The 22,002-nt window shown below is 41.5% G+C and overlaps 1 protein-coding gene and 1 long non-coding RNA gene across 12 annotated transcripts in view; one reads left to right on the plus strand and one right to left on the minus strand.

The window, feature by feature from the left end:
• Positions 1-49: 49 nt before the first annotated feature.
• The window catches only part of phactr4b (phosphatase and actin regulator 4b), a 29,191-nt gene continuing 7,238 nt past the window's right edge, over positions 50-22,002 (minus strand). For 4 of the 10 annotated variants that reach the window (XM_044034253.1, XM_044034252.1, XM_044034249.1 and 1 more), the window contains exons 2-16: positions 20,768-20,857; positions 19,994-20,038; positions 11,650-11,820; positions 11,246-11,326; positions 9,970-10,497; positions 7,911-8,249; positions 6,810-6,941; positions 4,494-5,025; positions 4,044-4,348; positions 3,607-3,805; positions 2,994-3,049; positions 2,697-2,758; positions 2,480-2,617; positions 2,256-2,332; positions 50-1,759 (exon numbers count right to left, since the gene is read on the minus strand). In XM_044034253.1, coding sequence (XP_043890188.1) covers positions 1,744-1,759; positions 2,256-2,332; positions 2,480-2,617; positions 2,697-2,758; positions 2,994-3,049; positions 3,607-3,805; positions 4,044-4,348; positions 4,494-5,025; positions 6,810-6,941; positions 7,911-8,249; positions 9,970-10,497; positions 11,246-11,326; positions 11,650-11,820; positions 19,994-20,006 — 2,649 coding nt within the window. In that variant the 5' untranslated portion in view covers positions 20,007-20,038; positions 20,768-20,857 and the 3' untranslated portion in view covers positions 50-1,743. Of the gene's footprint in view, positions 1,760-2,255; positions 2,333-2,479; positions 2,618-2,696; positions 2,759-2,993; positions 3,050-3,606; positions 3,806-4,043; positions 4,349-4,493; positions 5,026-6,809; positions 6,942-7,910; positions 8,250-9,969; positions 10,498-11,245; positions 11,327-11,649; positions 11,821-14,316; positions 15,918-16,348; positions 16,410-19,993; positions 20,039-20,767; positions 20,858-22,002 lie in introns of those variants that run through there. The other 6 variants (XM_044034254.1, XM_044034248.1, XM_044034246.1 and 3 more) reach the window with 6 other exon arrangements.
• Positions 16,470-18,113, plus strand: LOC122774751. 2 transcript variants are annotated; one of them, XR_006361023.1, is made up of 3 exons: positions 16,470-16,537; positions 16,634-16,786; positions 16,871-18,113. It is a non-coding gene; the product is annotated as an uncharacterized LOC122774751 (long non-coding RNA). The 2 variants fall into 2 exon arrangements; XR_006361022.1 differs by having other exon boundaries at positions 16,472-16,537; positions 16,651-16,786.

Consider the following 22,002-nt stretch of genomic DNA (forward strand, 5'->3'; position numbering starts at 1 on the left):
TACCACTTATGTTGCATCAAAATGAAATCACCAAGTTTTGCATTTAAAATACATTCAGAATACCAATTTTATTGCAATGCTCAGACTCTTTCATTATACAAAACTTGCCTGCCACCAGGTGTCACCGCAGCCTCATGTTTTCACTTCATATTCCAGTTTAGGATGCCTATTGATTAGTGCTTGCAGGGGGTGGTCAGTGCACAGAAGTTTCAAGGAATTGTAAGATTTTTATTCGATCCAGATGTGACTATTTACAATTAAAAAGAAGAAATCTCAGTCCATACAATTCCACATTCAATTACAAATGTACTTCGTTTTACAGAAAAAGTACACGTTCATATTCCCAGTCTTGTAGCATTTAATCATAAACTAATACTCTGTGCTTAAAAAAATAGCAACCTATCATAACTTTATTTTTTATTTTTTCTAAATTAAAAGGAAGACAATATACACAAGCATCAGTTAAAACTACTGTTTATCAACCTGTACAAAGCGTAGAGGACCCTGTAAGCGACTGGCCAGACAACGATCCAAGATTAAACACTTCTGCATTGTCAGAAGGTACCAGCCAAAATGACTCCCTGTTGACCGTATACATTTTCAGAATTTTTGATAAATCCCTGATCTACACTCACAGCAACTTACATACATACTCTTAGTATAGACAGTACTAGCATGTCCTTATTCAGAATGGCTACAGAATGCATTGCATGTTTGAGCTTTAAAGGGAAATACAAATATCCATTAAAAAAAAAAGAAAGGAAAACAGTATAAATGAAAAATATCCAAATCTAGCGACACTGGATTCTGTGATGGCTCATGCAATGAATTGCAGAAATCAGTGATATGAAAACCAGTATCCTATAGTCCTTTGGGCATTGGGTAGATTGGCACACACAAAAACAGGCTCCTGACCACCACCTTTTCCTATATCTACATAGACGCTTAAATGGCCAACTCACATCAAAACCATAAATACAGGCAAGCCAAATAAAAAAGGCTCAAATAAAAGCTGTCACTACTCTTGTGATCAAAATTATAATACAAAATATCTTGTGCATAACAGAATTTTTAGTAGACCTCTCCATGTTTCATTCTAAAGTATCACAACAGCAGTCTGTACACAGTTTATGTAAAACAAATACAATATTCCAGAGACGTCCAGTCGTGCAACAGAGTATCCCAGCTTTCATTCTCTAGCATTTTCTCGCTGCTGCCACTGGTCTCTATTATCTACTATTACCGTGTGTAAAGTTAAGCCATTATCATTATTATTACTGTTATCGCGTTATTACATAGACAAGATGAATTAGCTTTTTCATTTACAGTAAAGAAGAGAAAAAGGCAACACAGAATGAGGCCGCATTAAAGGTTGTAACTAGTTCCAAGTCCCTGATGGGTACCACATAAATAACAGCAGAGTGAGAGGTAAGCCCTGTAGGTCCGTTGCCACTCCTCCACTTCATTGGCATGTGGTTTCCCCTGTCATCTGGGAAAATACTGCATCTGGTCCTTACCCACCTGCACCTCAGTTTAGTGTAAGCAATGTAGTGAGAGGGCGATGTGGGGTGGGGTGGGGGGTAAAACGAGAAGCATTCTTGCTTTTAATTCAGTTCCAGGCTTTCCCTGGTAATCTTTACAGTACATTCAGGAAACATAAAGGGCCATCAGTCTGCATAGGGAGCAGCCTCCAGCCACATAGATCTTAAGTGCTTCATGATCTAAAAAAGAGCGGGGGGGACGTTAAGGTCGATGGAACCTGAAGGAAACAAAACAAATAGATCAATAAATATTGTTTTTAAAAATCACACCCTGCATTTGCTGCTCTTTATGTTTAGCATTTTTTCTAGCATTAAAATCCAATCATTCTGTAAATTCATGTCTATATAGTAATAGGACTCATTGTTAGTGGCTAGGTTCAAATTGCCCTCACAAATAAGGGAGTCGTCCACTGGGAACAAAGTAATCCAATGTTACATTTTCTAACAGCACTCGTGCTGTTTACTATTCTCTCTTCTCTCCATATAGGATTAGCATGAAGTTAGTGGTAACAAAAACCCACACTTCAGGCAATTCACATTAAAATATTTAGGTGAAAGTCGGGGTGATTTTTATAATGAAGCAGCCACAGGAAACAGTGTCTCATAAAACTTTTGGGTAGCACTTCAAACGGATACACCACTTTCACAGTCACCAAATTAACCAGGACTGAAATCTGAAGGAACATAAAATCAAAAACGACCCAACTGATTTACCTTGTGTAAATTCTGCTCTCTTCGTGAACCTCCATTTCCGTGCTCTTATAATCATTAAGCTCCTTCCGGATGGCAGCCTAGTAAAAAAACAACAGGACAGTGGTTGTCAGGTAGAAGTGAATTTAAAACCATCCATCAGTATTCACAAATTGTGCACTTAGAAATCTGTATTTACAGAGTCTGCTTGATACTTGCTGGATAAAGCAAAAACACTGAATGTGTACCTTGTCAGCAGGAGTCAGTTTAGTCCACGGCTTGTCTGCTCTCCGATCGTAGTCTTGAGCATCCGTTACTTCCACGTACTCATGAAAACGCAGGATTTTTCTGGCCTGCAATTCTGCGACAGTGGGTCTTTGACTCAGCTACAACAAACAGAATGTATTTGTCAGCTGAATATCCAGAAAATACACATAATTTAACACTTAGGGTTAGGGATCTCACCTTCCTGGTCAGCCGCCTCTTGATCTCTCTAACTTCAGCTTGTCTGTCGGCCTGATTTTTGGCTGAAGATGGAAAGAAAGAGGAGAAATTAGGTATGAAAGCCTGGTTTGATGTGCAGGAAAGGGAGAGCGGTTTCTAAAATTAGACACTGAAAATGTGATCCACATTTCAGCCTTTTTAGGTGTAAATTCTTGTCACTGCTGTGTTTAAATATCAGATTTTTGACATGTATTGTAATTAAATGCAAGTTTGGCTTCCCCCCCAAAACAATAGTACGTTGAAAGATTTGATACTGACGCTGAAGGATGTTTCTTTGCTCGAGCTCCTCAGCTGTGGGTCTCTGGCTAAGTCGTCTGATGGGACAAAAAAAAAAAGAAAAAGAAAGCAGTACTATTTTTACACAGTTTCATCATTCTGTCATTCAGGCAATAAGTAGGACAATGATCTAACAAATTATCACCTGAAGTCTTCAGAAAATGCACATTCACTCTTGTCACTTTAAAGGACACAAAAGCAATGGAACATGTACAAAAGTATGACATTCAGAATCATATTAGGCACCACTGAGTCCAGGATAATAAAACAATACACATATGCCCCTGGGGCAGCAAGCAGTAGAAGTACATAAACCATTAAAAAATTCCCACAAATAACAGTATTTTATGTCAACTGAGTAACTGTATAATCCAAATGTTCAAAGCTTTGATTTTTCAGTGTGTAGGCAGCAGCTCTAAGGTTGTTGATGTTTCCTTTACTCAAACAGTGACAGGCCAGAAGGAGGAGGAGTAATGTAGTTAGGCTAGGCTCCCAATGACAGGATCATACACCATGGAAATATTAATAACACATAATAATAAAACCTTATTTTTCCAAGCACTTCTCTAAACAAAGTTACGGTGTGTGAAATAACCTTGTGAGTGCAGTGCCGATCTGTGTGCGAATGGCCTCCCACTGCTCCCTGCTCTGCCAGGTGAGGCCAGTCTGTCCCGGAGGCTGGTCGTCTCTGCAGCTCCTATCCTGCAAGAACCTGTCCCTGTTTGGAGCACAGGGACGGCTACTCAGCTTCAGAGCCAGTGTGTCCTTCCTCCTCACCTTGTTGGCCAGGGCACCTAGATGAAAACCAAGCAGAGAGGTGTAGTCCTGTGTAGAGGGCAACAAATATCTGGACAATATTTGAATCCACTCTTAAAACAAATACATATGTTTAAATATCATCTTAAAAATAGTTTTCTCTCAGTTGACCTTAACAAAAGTATTGGTTTAGTATTGGTTAAGTAATTTTGTTTATCAGTGTTTTCTGCGATCCAGTATCGTGACAGTATCGCAGCCCTATTTGATTATGCTTACTAGGTGGGGGTTCATCCTCCTCATCCTCATCTGAGTCTTCATCTCTGTGAAGCACAGGGCCATCTGAGTCACTGTCATCCCGGTGCAGGTCATGGTCATCGTCCTCATACTCTTCCTCATCTTCCTCCTCCTCGCTGCTGTTTCCCCTTGGGATAACACAAACACCAGCATCACCAACGAAGCACCGGCGACTCCGTGGCTCCAGCTCCGGCTGGGGGATCTCGCCATCGTACTCCTCCTCTTCTTCATCATCATCGTCATCGTCCTCCTCTAGGTCTTCCTCTTCTGAATAGTCATCTTCAGATCTAATGGGGAGAGAAAATCAATCAATAAAATAACATATAAAGCATCTGTATCAATATTACAGACACATTTCTGTCCTCTGTCTGGTAACCTTACTCTTGCTTTAACTACTTTGTACGGAAATGTCTTTCCCCCTGATTGACTCACAGTTTCAGTGGTTGGATGCTGACAGGCAAGGGTCGACCGCGATCTCCTTGGTACTCCGGAGGGGTTTCAAAAAGCAGAGCGTGTGCACGCTGTGAGCCGTCTGGATGTGGCTGAGCCGGGCCGGGACTGGACAGAGCTCGCTGGATCATGATATGCAGCGGGACAGGAGCCGGGCGCTGGGGTGACTCATTGATGGGGCTCGGTGGGTCAAACAGCATGGGTATGGGTTGTGGCAGCGGGTGCGGGTATGAGTGCTGATGGTGGAGGTGGTGGGTGTGTATATGTTGGCGGGGTGGAGAAGGTGGTATGTGAGACGGAAGGGGAGGAGAGGCAGGAGGGGGAGGCAGCTGGAAGCCCACAGGGAGGCTGCTGTGATCCTCCAGAGAGAGAGGCGAGGGGATGATGGGATGGCTTGAAGCAGAGGAATCCTCTGTAGTACGTTTGGTGACAGGGGTCGTCCTCTTGGGGGGCATCGGTGGAGAAGGCTTGGCTGGCACAAGACTGGCACCTCCACTGGCTTGGGTGAAGTCACCTGCAAATAAGTTCCTTCAGTTAATTCATCCAATCACAAAGCAAAAGAGCTACAGCAGGAGGAGCTTGGAGGTTACCACCAAGCGCTTTTGTTTCCGACTAGTTTTGCCACTGTGACGTGAGAGCACATACATCAGCCATGACAGAACACACATGAACAAGTACAAATACTGGGATTACATGTCTGACTGAGCATTATTTCATACATAGAGCGAAGTTGGGTCACATGACCGTGTCAACTTGAATGCACACACTGCCCTAACAACCCAGTGTGCAGCATGTGCCCCAGGTCACAGAGACAAATTCAGCCTACATGCTCTACACAGGCAGATTCTAAGATATTGTTCATCAGCTTATTTAAAGTGTAAAGAGCTTGAATACACATATTATATGCATGCACATTTGTATCTTGTAATTAGGAGCTTAAAGGTCCAGTGTGTAAGAATTAGTGGCATCTAACGTTGAGATTCCGGGGAACTCTGATGGCCTTTACGTACAAGAAAGTATCACGTTCTTCTTTGTTTGCATAATAAACTTCTATTTCAAAACACGAAATGCACGCCCTGGCTGGTTTGTCGGTTGGGGTTGCTGTAGAAATATAGCTTCTTAAAGCAGTTATACCCTTATACAGACAGTATATTGGGGTATGCAGCTCGGCTTTAGAGGACAGTTCCATACATGGGTTTCGATTCGTTTCAGGATCAATTCTTTTATACTTTTAACTATGGGATAACTAGTTTTGATTCAATTGATTCAATTTATTCTTTCCATTTTATGACACTGATTACGTGCCGTCATCTTTATTTCTTCGACGGAAAACTTGAGGCCTAAAATAAGACCAACAAGTAAAGTTTCACAGACACAGTCATGCCCAGGTGCCTCTTTTTAGCAATCAGGGAAAATATAGCTCTTCTTAGCCCAATATTGCAGTGTATTAACTTTGCTCTCTTAACACTGAGAATAAAATATATACAATATAATATTACAATTTAACTAATGGCAGAGAGACAGAGAGCAAAGTAAAAAAGGAATGTATTTTGTGTGCTGTCTGTGGAAGTCCATCCAGGTCATTGTCAGTTTAGCTGTGGGCATATGGACTTGAAGACCATCCAAGTGGATTCTTCAGTTCTGACTAACTGGTGGAAAAAACTCCAGGTATTTCGACTAGTATCTTAAATTCCTCCCAAAAAATTGTGCTAAATGTTACAAACTGGACCTTCAATACATTCAAATGTTAAAAAGCAATAGCCATGCTCTTGAGGCATGATAGGAAATCAGTGTTGCCACACTGGAAACATGCAGTAGACTTAGACTATGCTTAACTGTATTACACCATCTACTCTAAATTAAATCAAGCCTTTATGTCAGAAGAACCCATCTATCCCTCCGTCCATTCATCCATCCATACTGAGCAGAAGCAGAGTGGAGTAGTTCCATTATATTGACTTGATGCACTGCAGGTCACAGCTGGAACCTGCCACAGCCTCTTTCTCACTCACATGCCAAATAAAAGAGTACAGCATTGTACTCATACACTCTGAGGTTGTTCCTCATATTCACAAAGCACCCAGCACACTTATCAGAAGGCTATAATGTGCATGCGACTCTTATATATCACACCCAATGAGAAGCAACCAAGGCCAGTCAGCAAGATAAAGGCATCTTTGGGGGAGGGGTATGTTGGCGGCAAGAAAGGACGCGACAAGATGAAGAACGCAGACTCTGAAGGAAGACATTCCAGAAACAAGTGCCCCGGCCAAAGAGATCCAGAGGGCATCTTTTTACCTGAGCGCAGGCCTCCAGCCCGTCGGCAAAGGTAGACGGGCAGGGACAGGTAGACATCATAGTCGCACTCTCGCTTCCAGCAGGACCAGTAGAGGGGAAGCTGAGCGTTCTCTCCCCCGTGCAGGGCGGAGACTAACAGGGAGGAGATGGAGGCCTTCAGCTCGAGTGTTTATGCTTGAAGGGTGTACTGGTGTGTGTTGTTGAGGTAGTTGTTACCCCATCTACTCTTCATTATGTCAGTCATTTAAATTTCAACCCTACTCTTGACTATTCTCCCATCTCATCTTATTTCTTATTACACCACTCCTGCCTATGGAGCCACATTTAACTTACAGATAGGAGGGTGGTTTTCATTTTCTTTAACTTTCAGCAAAGAAACAAGTACACAACTCTCCCATGTTGTCAAGAGTCAAAGTTACGACATGTTTTTAAGGAATATTCTGTCAAGTTAAATCTGCTGGAAGTGCATTCTATTTTCAATCTGTTACAAACGATGAGTAACCACAAACAGGACATCTTGCATGTTTTTTTCCTTCCCTCATTTGACTTGATGGTTTAATAACATGTGAACAATACAGTATAACAGCTCATAACTAAAATGAACCTTGCGTAGTGCAATCGCACAGTAGTGCACACATTTGTGTGGTGCCAAAGTCAAAAGATCTGCTAATAAAATTAAAATGAGTCGAAGTAGGCAAGATCGTTTTGCCTGAGTGGCAATTAAGGCAAGATCCCAGATGAGACATACCCAGAGTAAACAACAACAACCACTACACTGCATCTGACTGAGCAGCGGTCCGCAGCCAAAACAGTCCCCATTATCTTCAGAGTCTAGGACACTGGAAAAGTGGCAGCTAAAATAGTCCAGGCGTAATAAGTAATTAGCTGGGGGAAAAGCTGCTCAAGCTGTTCAGATAACATCATTACCAGGCCGTGTGTTCAAGTAGATGTGTTGAAAGCTTCACTTCACCATCAGGCGTGCACTGACTCCTAAATGTACATGCTGCTTTCACCCATGGGAAAATGTCACCCTAACAGAGCAGACATTTTATTCATAACTGCTGAGGTAGGCTGCATCAGGCCACTAGCTGCAGAACTCACCCAACATCGTGGTGTTGTTCCTGTTCACCGGCTTGGGTGGAGGCAGAGGCGGCTGCTTGGTGGCCTGAGAGGTGGAGGTTGCAGATGAGGACTGCTGAGTGGACACACCTGCAGAGGAGACGCAGCGAGCGGCTTTGGACGCTGCAGCCGAGGTGGCGGAGGGAGAGGAGTACTTGGCCGCGGGGTGGTTGCACGGGGTGCGAGGCGCACCCTCGCCGTTAGGTTCAGGGGTGGAGCTCATCAGCCACTTTGGAGGCATGACGGGCTGTTTAGGTGGCAGAGGTTCACGCAGGGTGCTCCGCAGGGCTTCAGGGTCAGGCACAAAATGGCTATCCGACTCTACAAAGACAGAGAGAGAGAGAGAGAGAGAGAAATGTGGGAATATGTTACATAACAGAAGTTCATTCCACTTAAATAAAGTATGTAAAGCACTGCAATCAACTGGGACTGAACACTTTAAAACACACTTTAGTGACTGTGGTGCACATACCATATTCGACACAGCTGCCATTTACAAAGACTGTGTTTATCTTTTCTTCTTTAATTAGCGATGTCTCACAATATAAATATTTCTGTGTGGTGAATATATAAATGTTTCAGCCCAGGCACTAAGCCATATTCTGCTGCCATTTTCAGAACTCCATGTGCTCTCTAGGATGGCACTTGTTTGAGAACTGCATTATCTAGGGATCAGGTGCAAAGATAAACAGAGTAGGCGACTGCAATTACCACCAAAGGCCCAACCAAACTCCCTCTGTCCACCCCACCGCACCCATAAGCGGCCTCCACACATCAATTGCTCCCACACAATTCCTCAAACCTGCGGCTCTGAAGTTGACGGTTATTTATTTACAGACGAGCCCTTATCACAGTGACGCCATGCGACTAAATAGGAAATAATCGAGAGGAAAAGAGGAAGTGAGCAAGAACAACGGAGGGAGAGAGAGAAAAGAGGTCAGAAAGGAGGAGATGCGATAAACATAGAAAGAGAGTGGGAGACGGAGAGAAAAGCAGCATCAGAGAAAGAAATCTGAAAAATCCAAGGTGAGACGGAATAAAGAGCACCTTCTTACAGTAGTTCTGCTCTGGGGTTTTCAACATGAAAGTCAGTCATGTGTCACATACACTGGACAACTTGAGTGGGGTTACATGGCTCATGTATTACATACAAGTAACTGTGTCCCGCATGCTCCAGGTGTCAAGGAGCCGCCACAGACAGGTGGGTGCGAACTCAGCAGAAACCTCATCAGAACATCAGAATAAACAGATTCTGGCAACTTAACAAAAGGCTCAGGCTCACCTACTATATTAAGTGTAAGTATATACATATAATTTCACGTCTGACAGCCTTTTGTAATAAACTGCTAGTCTGATGAACTGATTGTCATGCTCTGCAAATTTCAAACTCCTTGTACTACAGTAGATACGATGAATTCACTCGCAAGGCACATGCTGCTTTGATTGCTCAATTTGTGTTACTTTGATTTATTTAAATGATGGTTTTAAGATAAAATAAGATAAATAAGATAAAATGGCAAAGACATTGCTAGGATAGCATACACTTAATGAGACAGTTGCTTGTGGGTAATACACTTACTGTGTGTAAGTACTTCATACAAGCAAAGTATTCCAAACTATCTCTTTAAGTCTTAAAAGAGAGCAAAACACCATAATGTAATACATAAATGAAACTTTCAGCCGTGATTCTTCACCAGTTATAACTGAAATGTCAATGTTAGCGTTAAAGGGCAGTAATGGGTTTGGCGATTACGACATATTCATTTGGAGAGGAGGAGAGAGGACGAGCTATTCCCTCATGTGCCTAAATAAGAAGCATAGCTGGAGCAGGGCTCCTGGGAGCCAATGGGAGTCTGTCTATATCTGGGAGGACAGCATATAAGCAGGAACATGACAGCAAATGAAGGAGAAAAAAATACATAGACTGCAGAATGAAGAACATCTACAGACGAACATGAAAAATACAACATACATCTTGTATGAACTCATAGTGAGGAAAACTCAACAGGGTTTTTTGTGTGATTTGGTGTGACTCACTCACCTCTGTGGGCCCTTCCCTCCTCGGCAGATGCGTGTCGAGGAAGCACAGGTTTCCAGTCGGCTTCCACAGGCCTGCTCCTTCTGCCATCCTCAGACGGGGTCTTCTGCAGTCCAGGCCTCTTCTGCCCATCCTCGGGGTGAAGTCGGATCCCACGTCTGCCCTCCTCCATCTGACTGTGAATCTGGCCCTGCCAGACCATGTTAGGCTTCCACTCACCCTCACCATGTGTACGCATGCCCATCCCTCCACCTCGCCGCACATCTTCATGCGCTCCTGTACCTCTGGCACACAGAGTCCCCCAGTGGTCTCCGTCTGATGGAGGGCAACCCTTACGGTCATCTGGATGGATGAGCCAGGATGGGTTCATCCTAAAGTCTGACTCTGAGGAGAGTTTGCCCTGGTTGCATGGGCTCCTGCCACTGACAACTCCTCCACCTCCACCTACACCTCCGACCCCAGTGGTCACAGGCAGAGTGTGGCCGTTCTTCACGTAGGGCTGCTTGATGCTTTGTGAATCAGCATCTGTAACTTAGGTTGACAAGAGTCCACAATCTTCAATAAATTAACATGAATGTGCAAAGATCCATCCCTATTCTGAGTTGCTGATCTAAATTATTCATGTGTTGTGTTTCATAGAATATTCATGTCATTTACTGTTCCCTCCCCTGTTGAATGTAGATTCAATGCGCATAATTAGTTGATGAATCAATTATTTAATCGACAAAATGTTACACAGACATAATTTTATGCTAAATCATGCTAAACATTTGCTAGTTGTGGCTTCACGAAAGAGAGTTTGCTGCTTTAATAATAATAATACGCTTGGGTTTAGCAGTTCAAATCATATCCTTGAACCCTACAATGACACGATGAGCACGACTTTAGGACATTTAAAAGACTGACCAACTACAGAAAATGCAACAGATCGTTGATGAATGGAAATAAATATTTGTTGCCCCATATCACTGTTAAAAAACAAATGCCCAAGTCTGTGTTTGTTGGTGTGATGACAGAGCAGCTGTAGGTTTTAATAAATAGGTGTCCGCTACAGCTGGGCCAGCAGAACGCATGCACACACCCCTCTCAAAGCTGTTTTGCTGCAGGGTACAATTCGTTCCACTTTCCCACAGCTCAGGAGAGAGGAATGCCATTTTGAACAGACTTTATATCACTTTAAAAAATGCAAGGTGAAAATAGATTTAAGAAAAAAAAAGCCCATCACAGACTCTTGCTGGGTGTGATCAGAGATCAGATGAATCACAGAAGCACTTCTCACCGTTGTCCGAGACCTCCTTTATCACTCCCTGCTCAATCAGCTCCTGTCGCGTGCGCCTTGTCGACATCTTTCTCTCCAGCTCTGTCATCAACGAACAGAATTCAGGTTACACACACACTCAGTTTGGTTTTTCACACTCTCCATAAGGAAAAACACATTTCTCGTTGAATGTGTGACCTCATGCTCCAAAATTCTAACAAAACTTCAGAAGGAGTTTGTTGGCAGCTTTGCCTTATTGTCTTTTTGCAGGTGGACTGAACCGAGAGGCCTGCAAACAGTCAGGCAGGAAACAGGCATTTCATTTTGATGAAAGCTAAATGCAACCGATATGACCAGTGAAAAAGGCCACGGGTGGGGTAGGGTGGGGGTAGAGGTGTTGAACAATGACTTCAACAAACACCAACCTTCTGAGGTTTCCTTGAACTTGTCGCTGCTTTTCTTCTTCCGCCACTTCCAGGGCTTGAAGATCTTGCCGAGGGTAGAGAACTTGCCCTTACGCTTTGGGGGAGGAGTGCTGTCCCCCGTGCTGCCCTCCTCTCCCACCATTGTGCTGTGGTGCTGCTCATTTTCATCATCTAAACAACAGAGGGAACATTTTATCATTCGTGCAAAACTAACAGGGCTGGATATGGCTACTGAATTACTCTATTCTTATTCTTCATTGGGTTCAATTACTGATTTGATTCGATATCGATTCTTCTTTTTTTCCTGATTTACCAGTGAAAGAGATCGTCATAGAAACGAATGCTGCAAATTGTACATTACGTGGATCTCTTATTATTAATATTAATGTTCAAATTAAAACGGAACCCAAAAGTAGATACATCAATGCACTTTTCATTTAATATGACCACACAGAGCAACACTACAGTACAGTCACAGGTGATAAAGGCTTTAATGAATCAATATCAGATCCTTTAAATAAAAATTGATATGAATTTGGGAAATCTCTCTTTTGTTTTTCTTTTAACCCAATCCTACGAAACATTCCCGCACGGCTTGCCTCAGCTCGGCACGGCACGTGGGTGGAGTCATCATAGCACGGTTGCATCAAACTGCCGTGACGCAGTTTCACACGCGACATGCGCAGACTAGTGATGAGTAACTTGTAAGGCAGTTATTTCCGGTGTACTGAATCATTAGACTCAGTTAATTAAAGAGATACGTTCACAGAATCCTTCAGTACGTCCTGAATGACCGGAGCACAGACTCCGTCTCAGAGAGTTACCAAACTGAAATATGGCAGAAGGGCTTGTGATGCTGCTTGCTGCTTGCAATCGCCACTTCTGGCAGTGCTGTCGCTAAATACACGACTCCTCTGTTGAATATTGAGATTTTAGACATTTCCTTGCTAAATGTTGGAGATTAAGGCATGTTTTCAAGATTTTTACGTCTTTTCAACTGATTGATTTTTGCGCTCATGAATCTTCCAGTGACGACACTCTGACCAATATAGTATCGGCTCAGCTCGCTTGGAACCTCACAAGAGCAGGTTCTAAAAACTTGCCGAGTCATGCTGTGTCGAGATGAGTCGGGTGCCGACTCGACAACTGTGTAGTGGAAAAGCGCCATCTGACAGAGGAATTCTCCAATCTAAACAGATCTCATCTGCCGTCTTTGTAAAGATGGCCATCCTTATTACGGTCATTATCATCTTTAGCTGTTAGTTCTCGAGGACTGAGTGTGCTTTGACAGGGTGATGCTGAAAGCTCATGGCCTCCTCAACGTATCCACAGCTTAACAGGAAAGGTCTGATGCTGGCGTTCAGCCATGATCTCTCACTGTCAAGTGCTCACATTCCTTGGCTGGATGGAGACCAGTGCCTTATCTACCATTCAGCCCTCACTGCCTCTTTCCACACAAATGGACACAGTCACACAGTAGCAGGGAAAACTGTCAGTCATCATGCTCCATATACACACAGCTAACAACCACGCGGCAAAACCTTTTAAAACGACGGTCATTAGGAGACACTGCTAAGACCTGAAGCACTCCATTAAATTAGTAGTCATGGTTACGGAGAATGTGCTATGTAATTGACAGGCCAACTGACAGCGTGCTGAGCTTCGGTAGCATTTCGAACATTTGCTCTCAAGGCTGCAGCTGCTGTATTCAGCAGACATAATATTTACCAGTGGAGAGAAAATAGGGTCCGATTCAAAAACACAGACGATAACGCACACCCACAACGATACACGAACTACAATACTGATGGAGTTTACTGAGCAGTCCAACAAAAAATACTAGAAACAGAAAATCTAGAATGATTCAAACCCCATTCTTTCAGCAGAAGGACAATGGTAAGTGTTTTCCCATTTCCTCACACGGTTATTCTTCAATGCTGCTGGCAGGGTAAAATCTGACCCGAATGTTTACATAGTCAATAGAAACTGAGCTGTCAGTAAAATCTCCAACACAGTTCAAATCAAATCACAGAAAAAGTTATTCAAGGAATGTATTTTTTTCTCTGTATACCCTAAAATGTTCTTTCTTGACAAACTGGCCATGCCTCAGTAGTAAAGCGGGTCATTTTTCAACTGGAAGGTGGTTTAAGGTTAGGGTTAAGTCCACTTAACCCTAAGTTGCTCCTAACGGCAGTGCTGGCAGTGTGTGAATGGGTATGATAGTTATAGAAACAGATACAGATAGAGTTGTATGAATGTGTGAGTGAATGATCTAGACTAGACTAGTGCTATACAATTACAGACACTTACTATTTAGACACTTTAGTCAGTAGGGCTACATGGATAAACCAATTATTATATGAATCGTCAACTGACTTGGTCATTGAGTGGCGTTTTGTTTATAATTAAAACAAGTTCTCTGATTTTTTTTAACCTTCTTAAATGTGATTCTTTGCTGCACAAAACAAAGAAGTAAAGGAAACTGAATCATTTTGGTTTGTGTTCAAAACATCATTCAAAGATCATCATTTTAAAGGTTTGGGAGACAACACCGATCAACATTTTCACCAAACAACTTATCAATCGCTCGAGCAAATAATCGACAGATCAATCGATTATGAAAAGAATCAGTTAATTAATTAGTTGCAGCCCTAATAGTCAGTCTACCTGAAAGAGAAGTGTTAAGTGTCCAGCTTGCATGATGATGGGACTTGAAACAGCATGCCATGAGGAAGCAGGGAGCATTTGTCCACCCACAAATGAACTGTCCTGTTAATATCCCAACAATAAAACAGAAAGGAAGAAAAATCCAAGAGGCGCAAGATGCAGGAAACTGTTAAAAATGACTGAAGAAAGTGTCCGTGATCATGGAAATCCTTCTTATTTTGGTAAGGTAAACGTAGATTGGAGGATTCAGGCCAGTGGCCATGACATCCGGATAAAGCATTGTATCAGATGGCTTTCCTGTGATCCAGAGGTTTTCACACAGCACGCTGTTCTGATACAGCGGCTCAGCTGAAGCCCGTGAAGCAGGATAAGCGCTGGCTGTGTCAGGCCTGCAGACTCCACAGCACTGCAGAGATGACGACGGTCGCAGGCAACTCACAACCCATGCAGCTGGCATCCGCTTGAAAAAGATGACAGATCATATCCTCGGAACTTTTGTTCATGAGCCAGCGTCGCCTCATTGTAAAAAGTGTCAATCCACCAACACAAAAAAAATGTCCCCAAACTTAATTATCACTTTGAAAAGAGCTGTGGATCCACTCAGAAATCATTCTTCAGAAACAAAGAAAGGCCCAACAACATGTCAGTGTTTCAGCCGTAGTGAGAGGAGGTCTGGTGCGTGGTGACACTACAGCTGTGTGTCACTGTGGGAATGAGAGTAAAGGGTAAATATGCTATGACAGACAGAAAAAGTACAGGACATATGGGGGGGGGGCAGCCTGGAAACACAGGGAGGAAACGGCACTCCACCCTGATTCTGTGACCGAGAACAAAGACAACCTCTTCCCCTCTCACTCCGTAATACAGTCAACTGTGCAGCTCATGGAAACCGTGATGAAAGGCACACAGTACTGCGATGACACTCATGAAAATCATTAGCACTGTGACTGTTGATGATATATAACAGGTTTTCCATTCAGAACAAAGCCAGAAACCAAAATCCTACTCATGCTCTGTAATCAGGAGTTCTGCCAAGATAAGGCATACCAGTCAGGAAACATGGGGGTGTGTGACACTGTGCGAGTGTGTTCCTCTGACGTAGTCCTGTCCTGTAAACACACCTACCACTCTCTCAAACACGTCCCACAGACAGTTTTGCCTCAAACCCCATGACTGAATGTGTCATGGCAGCTCGCTCAGGTGGTTAAAAGACTTATTTTTTTTTTATTTTCTTTAAATGCTCCCGGCCTTTAAAGCCAACCTGTGAGCCAAGCCAAGCCCTCCCATTCACTTACATAAGAAACTCACTTCCACGAGAGGAAATGGTTGTGAAATTCGACCTCATTATTAGCCTAATCTTTGCCAGGGCAGATTGTGAAATGAAATGTAATCTATTTAACAAAGTGACTATAATGAGCGTGGTTGGTTCTTGTGGAATCTGGTGAGGCCTAAAACTAGTTCACCAGTTAAAACTCAGTTTCACAGAACAACCAATTCTGATACATACTATGACCACACCACGACCATGTCACTGAGGTAAGAAATTTGCAATTTAATAATAATCGACTGATCAGTTTTCACTCTGCAATATGAAAAAGTTAAAATTCATTAAAATTAGAAAATGTTAAAACAACTCAAAAATCAATAATTTAATTCATTAATTAATCTCATACAGTCACTCTTCATACACTAAATCACACTAAATAAAATGTCTTTCAAACATCTAAGATCACACTCCTGTGCATTGCAAGATAATAAGTAAATAAGTGCAAAATGCAAGCATGAGCGTATAAAAACACAGCTGCGATTCATCCACGTGATCCCAGTGATTTAACATTCCTTGTGGTGGTGAAAGTGAAGGGGGTAGAGAGAGGGCGAGGATAACTGTGCAACGTTTATTCTACAATGTCCAGTCCTTTCTTTCTCCTTTGTTATCAACGAGGCACTAAAAATGACAAAACAAACAGGACTAGAATACGCAAATGTACACACAGAGTGCACAAAGAGTCCCAGAGTCAGCGCAGAAACTCACCGACATCACTGTGTTTTTGTGGGTTCTGAGCTGGAGTCTCCACACCAAGGCTCTGTCCCATGATCCAGCCCCTGAGGGGCCTCGACCTGTCCTGCACCCAAAAAATGTGCACACTACACCGGACAAATCAGCAGCTGCACCTGCCTCTGTTTGTCTTTGACAAAGCTCCCAGATCTCACTCCACCTAAGGTATTTTCTTCTCCTCTCTGTTTCTCTTGTCTGCCCTTAGTCTAAGTCTTTCGGCTCAGACCCTCCTCTGTCCCTCCCTCTCGCAATCTCCTTAAGACCTTCCCTCTCTCTAGGAGCTGGACTCCCTCTCCCCTCTCTCACTGACCCTCCCTCCTTGGCTCAAAGCACAGGTCAGCATTCACTATAAGTGAGAGAGAGAGAGCGAGAGAGAGAGATGCCTACCATTCCAGGGAGAAAGACGAATTACAAGTATGTTTTCAATTTCATGTGTGCTGTGGTGTGTGGTGCGGAGTGTGTGTCCTGTAATGATGTGATGCATGCTCTGTGTTGCAGCAAGTCTCAAGAGAACAAGAGCTTGCATGATCATAACACTGATCCATGCCAAGCAAAACAACAAAAGAACACAACCATCACTGGAAAAAAACCTCGACTTAAAACCACTGAACTCAAACCACATTGTTTGTCCTGAAAACGATGTGTCTGACACACTGCTGTCAGTGTTTTTTTTTCTTCTTCCCAGAGCTGACAACGACAACAAGAGAACAGAGGACAGTGATGTACACAAACTGACATTTTTCGTCTGAATATAAAAGACAAAAGGAAAAAAAACAGAGAAATTACTTTTTGCAGGAGCAGCGTAAAAGTCCACCAGAGCTGCTCCATCACTTCATCTGCATGTAATTAACTTGTAATAACAGTAGAGTTTTTCTATGTCGGATGTCAGTCTTTAGAAAATATTACAGTCCAATTGTAACAAATGGCACAAACACATTTATTGAACAACAATTATGGTTCATCTCTCCAATCTGCAGTAAGTGGCTGCACTGAAATGGACTCCGGCCGTCACTTTTTATTCAAAATTCAATATTATTTCCAACATAGGATGTAAAGCTGTAATGACCTGCTTGAAAAGCATGCGCCTATTGATGTAGTACCAAGCCAAAAACATATCTAAATAACTGATATTTTCACAAAGTAATTCTTATTTCAACATAGTTGCAAAACTAATAGTAGGATTCTATGTAGTTAGTTTGTACAAGAATGGTTTAACAACAGAATCCAACGTACTCATATGTAAGGATCCATTATGTAAGCAAACTACTCAACCAATGTCAGCTCAGTATAATTATACACATTTTATTTAAAAATTCATGTTGTTCCAGTTCTGCTCGTCAGGTCAAAGTAAAAATAAGGCAATCCGCCACCATTTAACAACATTACATTACATTACACATGTAAACCTTATACTTTGTCAGACTGGTCTTCATATGATGCAAATATCTGCTGTATCACTAACAATGTTAGCATGCTATCCTTCAACATTCTTCCCAGGTTCTACCCAACAAACTCTGAAAAAAAGGACATGATTGTGTTTTTGTGTTAAAAAGAGGGGTAAAATAAATGTGGTCAAGATTCTTCTTCTTGCAAATGCTTTATCCACAAATGTAGATTCTTCAGAAATGTAAATAATAAGTCCTGATCAATATTCAATGACAAAAAGTATAACTTAATTTAATAGGCCTGGAGCCCTGTTTTTGGAAAAAGTGACAGGCATAAAGTGCACATGTGCATGTATCAGCTGTATATTAAATAAATATGTGAAATAGTTTGTGTTTGTCGCATTCATTTTCAACAAAAAAAATACAGTTTTAGTGACTTGGCAGCTTTTCTTTTTGATATGTAATAATTGGCTGGTTATTAAAAAATAATCAAATATTTAAAAATGTCAAATGTCAATCTCCCCACATATTTGATTGGTAGCACGATAGCAGCTGCTACTAGAACACAGACGGTGGCTAAGTGTTGATCATATGCTACAACTGTAACTAGCACAGTGTTTATCATGCTGCTCACCTCTGTTGAGGCCTCCAGACACAATTCTTATGCACATCTCCAAGTCTCTCATCACAGTATGAACAGAATCATAAAAGCATTAGAAACACACTTTGCCAAGAAGAGCTGCCCTATTTGGGATTAAGAGTGCAGACTGACCCGTCTGAATTTACTTTTGGTCTTTGGAAAACCTTTTTTTGACTACGCCTCAGGGAAATCCAGAGAATCAAGCCGAGTCATTATTATGCCAGGATAGATCAGAGTTTTTGGAGTGTTTGGCCACATCTCAAGCTGTTTAAAAAGATGGGACCGATCGGCAGCGTTCCCTTTCTCTTCCTATGCCCCACATACAGCCTTCACAGTGGGCCGGCTTCCAAAGAGAGCTGAGCCAATCCAGAACCTGTTGGCCTGACCTGGATAAGAGACTGGGCCAGGCCACTTCAGCAGACAGACAAACTGAGCCAGGTGCACGCGCGCACACACACACACGCACACGCACACACACGCACACGCACATACATACTCCATGCTGTCCAACATAGCAGGAGTGTGGAACATGTCCTATAGACTGTAATGTTATACTTGAGACAAATAACTGGCTTTTTAATCCAATTCTTGGATTATCTATATATACACATTTTCCCTGTCCCCAACTTTAGAGGACATTTAGTAGTGAAATCATATTTTGCGTGTTCTTGCAGGCAGCTCATAGCCAAGCGGAAAGGAAATTTGGCTTGTGACTGAAGGGTTGCCGTTCGAGCCCATACCAGGTCATGGACTGGAGTGCTCGCTCCAGAATAAGAAACCCAATCCCCATTGCTCATTGTTAACTGGACATTCTTAATTGACCCCAGCCACAGGGGGGTGACATCCGGTGGAGTTGCATCCGGCATAAAAAATCTCAAATATCAAATCAAATATGAGGATGTGGGAAGAAGCCAAAAGAGCAAAAGAAATTGCATACTCGTGTGAGATGTAAATATACATTTTCTTCATTCAAATCAATAAAATAAAAAGATTACATTAAATAGATTTGGAGAGGACGCCAAGACATTTCAGTCACGTTTGCAGAAATTTTAAAGACATAACCAATATTCTGGCTATAATATTGTGCATCCCTAATACTTTTGTCAATTACAAGTCGTTCCCTTTGAAAAGTGAGGGGTGGTCATACCACAAAAGTAAAGTTAAATAAAGTCCTAAGAGCAGAGTTGGTGATAAATCTCAGGGCTCTCAAATTTGGACAAGGTGGACAGTATGTTTACTTTTGGACATTTTTGACGTCGTCTTTAGCGGATTCATTCTATTAAAAGTTGACTGATCAGCTGAAAAGCTGCATGTAGTCTGTGATCAAACCACCTGTTAGACCACCTGAGTTTCTGTTGTGGTACCGTCACAACAGTTTCATACATAAACACACTGACGAGGGAAAACCCTGAAAAGCCGAGCCTCAGTCAGCTGGACACAGACATATGGCTCTCGTCCGGAGAGGCTCGTAAAATGTTGGAGGCCAGACAGAGCCCATAAACACTCTGAATGTAAAGCAAGATGAGTGGATCTACAGCTCTCTGCTCAGCATTAACACGGCACTTCACAAACCACAACGAGCAACATGCTACTCACCGCGATTTTCCATTACAGATTTTGAGGCACACCACTCGACAGTTCCTGAAAGAAAGAAGCAGTTTGGTTTTAACATTAAAGTACAGTAATAACATGATGACATTATTGGAATGATGTTGTACTAGGGAGGTTATTTGTATTTATTACAGTAACACCTCACTTTTTCTAATGCAATTTCCATCGTAATAACAATAGAAATAGTGTGGCAAAAACGATCATTTTTTATGTCTCTGTAATGGTTAATTTAAGCTCTTTAACCAAAATGATATTTGTAATATAATAATTATTGTGATCAAGAATTTTCAAATTCACCTTTTACAAAAATAACTTGAAAAAATTGTAAAGCACTTTATTATTTCTTACTTAAGATGTCAAATTATAGTTATTTACTTGTACTCCATTCAAATGTGAATTCTCAGCAGGTGGTCTTATTCATTTGTTAAGGACTGTGTGTATGTATATGTATATGTATATATATATATATATATATATATATATACATACATATGTATGTTCATATATATATATATATATATATGTGTTTGTGTGTCTTTATTATTGTTAGATAATAATACATTTAACTAATATACATTATGGACAAAATGTCAGTGAGTGTTTTTCTTTCATTCTCAAGTCAAAACTAAGCACTCTTATATGGGTAAACACTTAAATACACTAAAGTACATTTTATACACATATTGCATGAATCTATTAGATGACGTTAGCATCATTAACCCTGGGTCTGTGCAAATATTACAAGAGGTGTAGACGTACACAGCAGAAAGTCATGGATGGAGTGGGGGTAACCGCTGCATTTATTCAGGTCTCTCTCTGATCATGGCAGCTCCACAAATCTTAACCCCTCTGAAAAAAAAAACAATAAAAGAAGATCGTAGTTAGTCATAAAACCAGGACCATTGCCAAGAAGTAGTGAGAATTAAAGATTAATGGGGATTCCTAGAAACTCGAGTGCATCACTGGGAAAACCGATAAAACATTTAAACTGTAATGTCTGCGCTTGAACAGTGGCCTCATTTTTCCGCATCATGAGAACTATATGCTAGGGCTAAAAAAAAAGAAAAAGAGGAGAAAATATAAATGAATAAAACAAATAAAAGCCTACAGCTTATGGATATAGACACCAAGACACAACAGAGCAGCTATAATGTGCATTTTTAGATACATACAGTAGTATGTGAAGGTGTCACAGGCAGAGGGACAACGGTTTTACTTTAACTGTCTTTCCCCACAAAGACAATAAAGGGAAAATGAAAAACAATAGATTTTGTGCAGCAGAAGATATTCTCAGAACACAATGAAGTAGACTGAAAACTAGGGCTGAATCCATTACTAAATTAATTGTAAACTATTTCTTTCTTTCATTTTCTGGTTTCTTTGATTCAAAGAAATCTTTAAAACTGAATGATTTTTGGTTTGTGGACAAAAGAAAACATTTGACAACGTCATCATTTGCAGGTTTGAAAAACACTGTTCAATATTTTCTGACATTTTATGCAATTAGCGCTGCAACTAATGGTTATTTCCACAATCAATTAATCTGTTGACTATTTTCTCGAATAATTGATTGGTTGCTTGGTCCATTAACGACGCTGCAACAATCCAACATCAATTATTTGTCAAGTGTCAACTATTTTGATGATTGATTTGATCAGTTTGAGCTTTTTTTTTTTAAAGAATAAAATAATTTTTTCAGATTTTTCAGCTTCGTAAAGGTGAATATGTTCTGGTTTCTTTGCTCCACATAACAAAGAAACGAGGGCTGCTCCATTATGGAACAAATAATAATCACGATTATTTGTGTCAAAATTGAAATCGGGACACAAGTTTTTTGGTTTATGGACAAAACAAGACTTTCGAGAACATCATCATCATCATCATGTCCAGGTTTGATAAAACACTGCTAAACATTTTACGGATCAAACGATTAGTCGTTTCATCGGCAAAATAATCGACAGAATAGTCGGTGATGAAAATACTCGTCAGCTTCA

The sequence above is a fragment of the Solea senegalensis genome, linkage group LG9, assembly GCF_019176455.1.
Source record: "Solea senegalensis isolate Sse05_10M linkage group LG9, IFAPA_SoseM_1, whole genome shotgun sequence".
Lineage (NCBI taxonomy): Eukaryota > Metazoa > Chordata > Actinopteri > Pleuronectiformes > Soleidae > Solea > Solea senegalensis.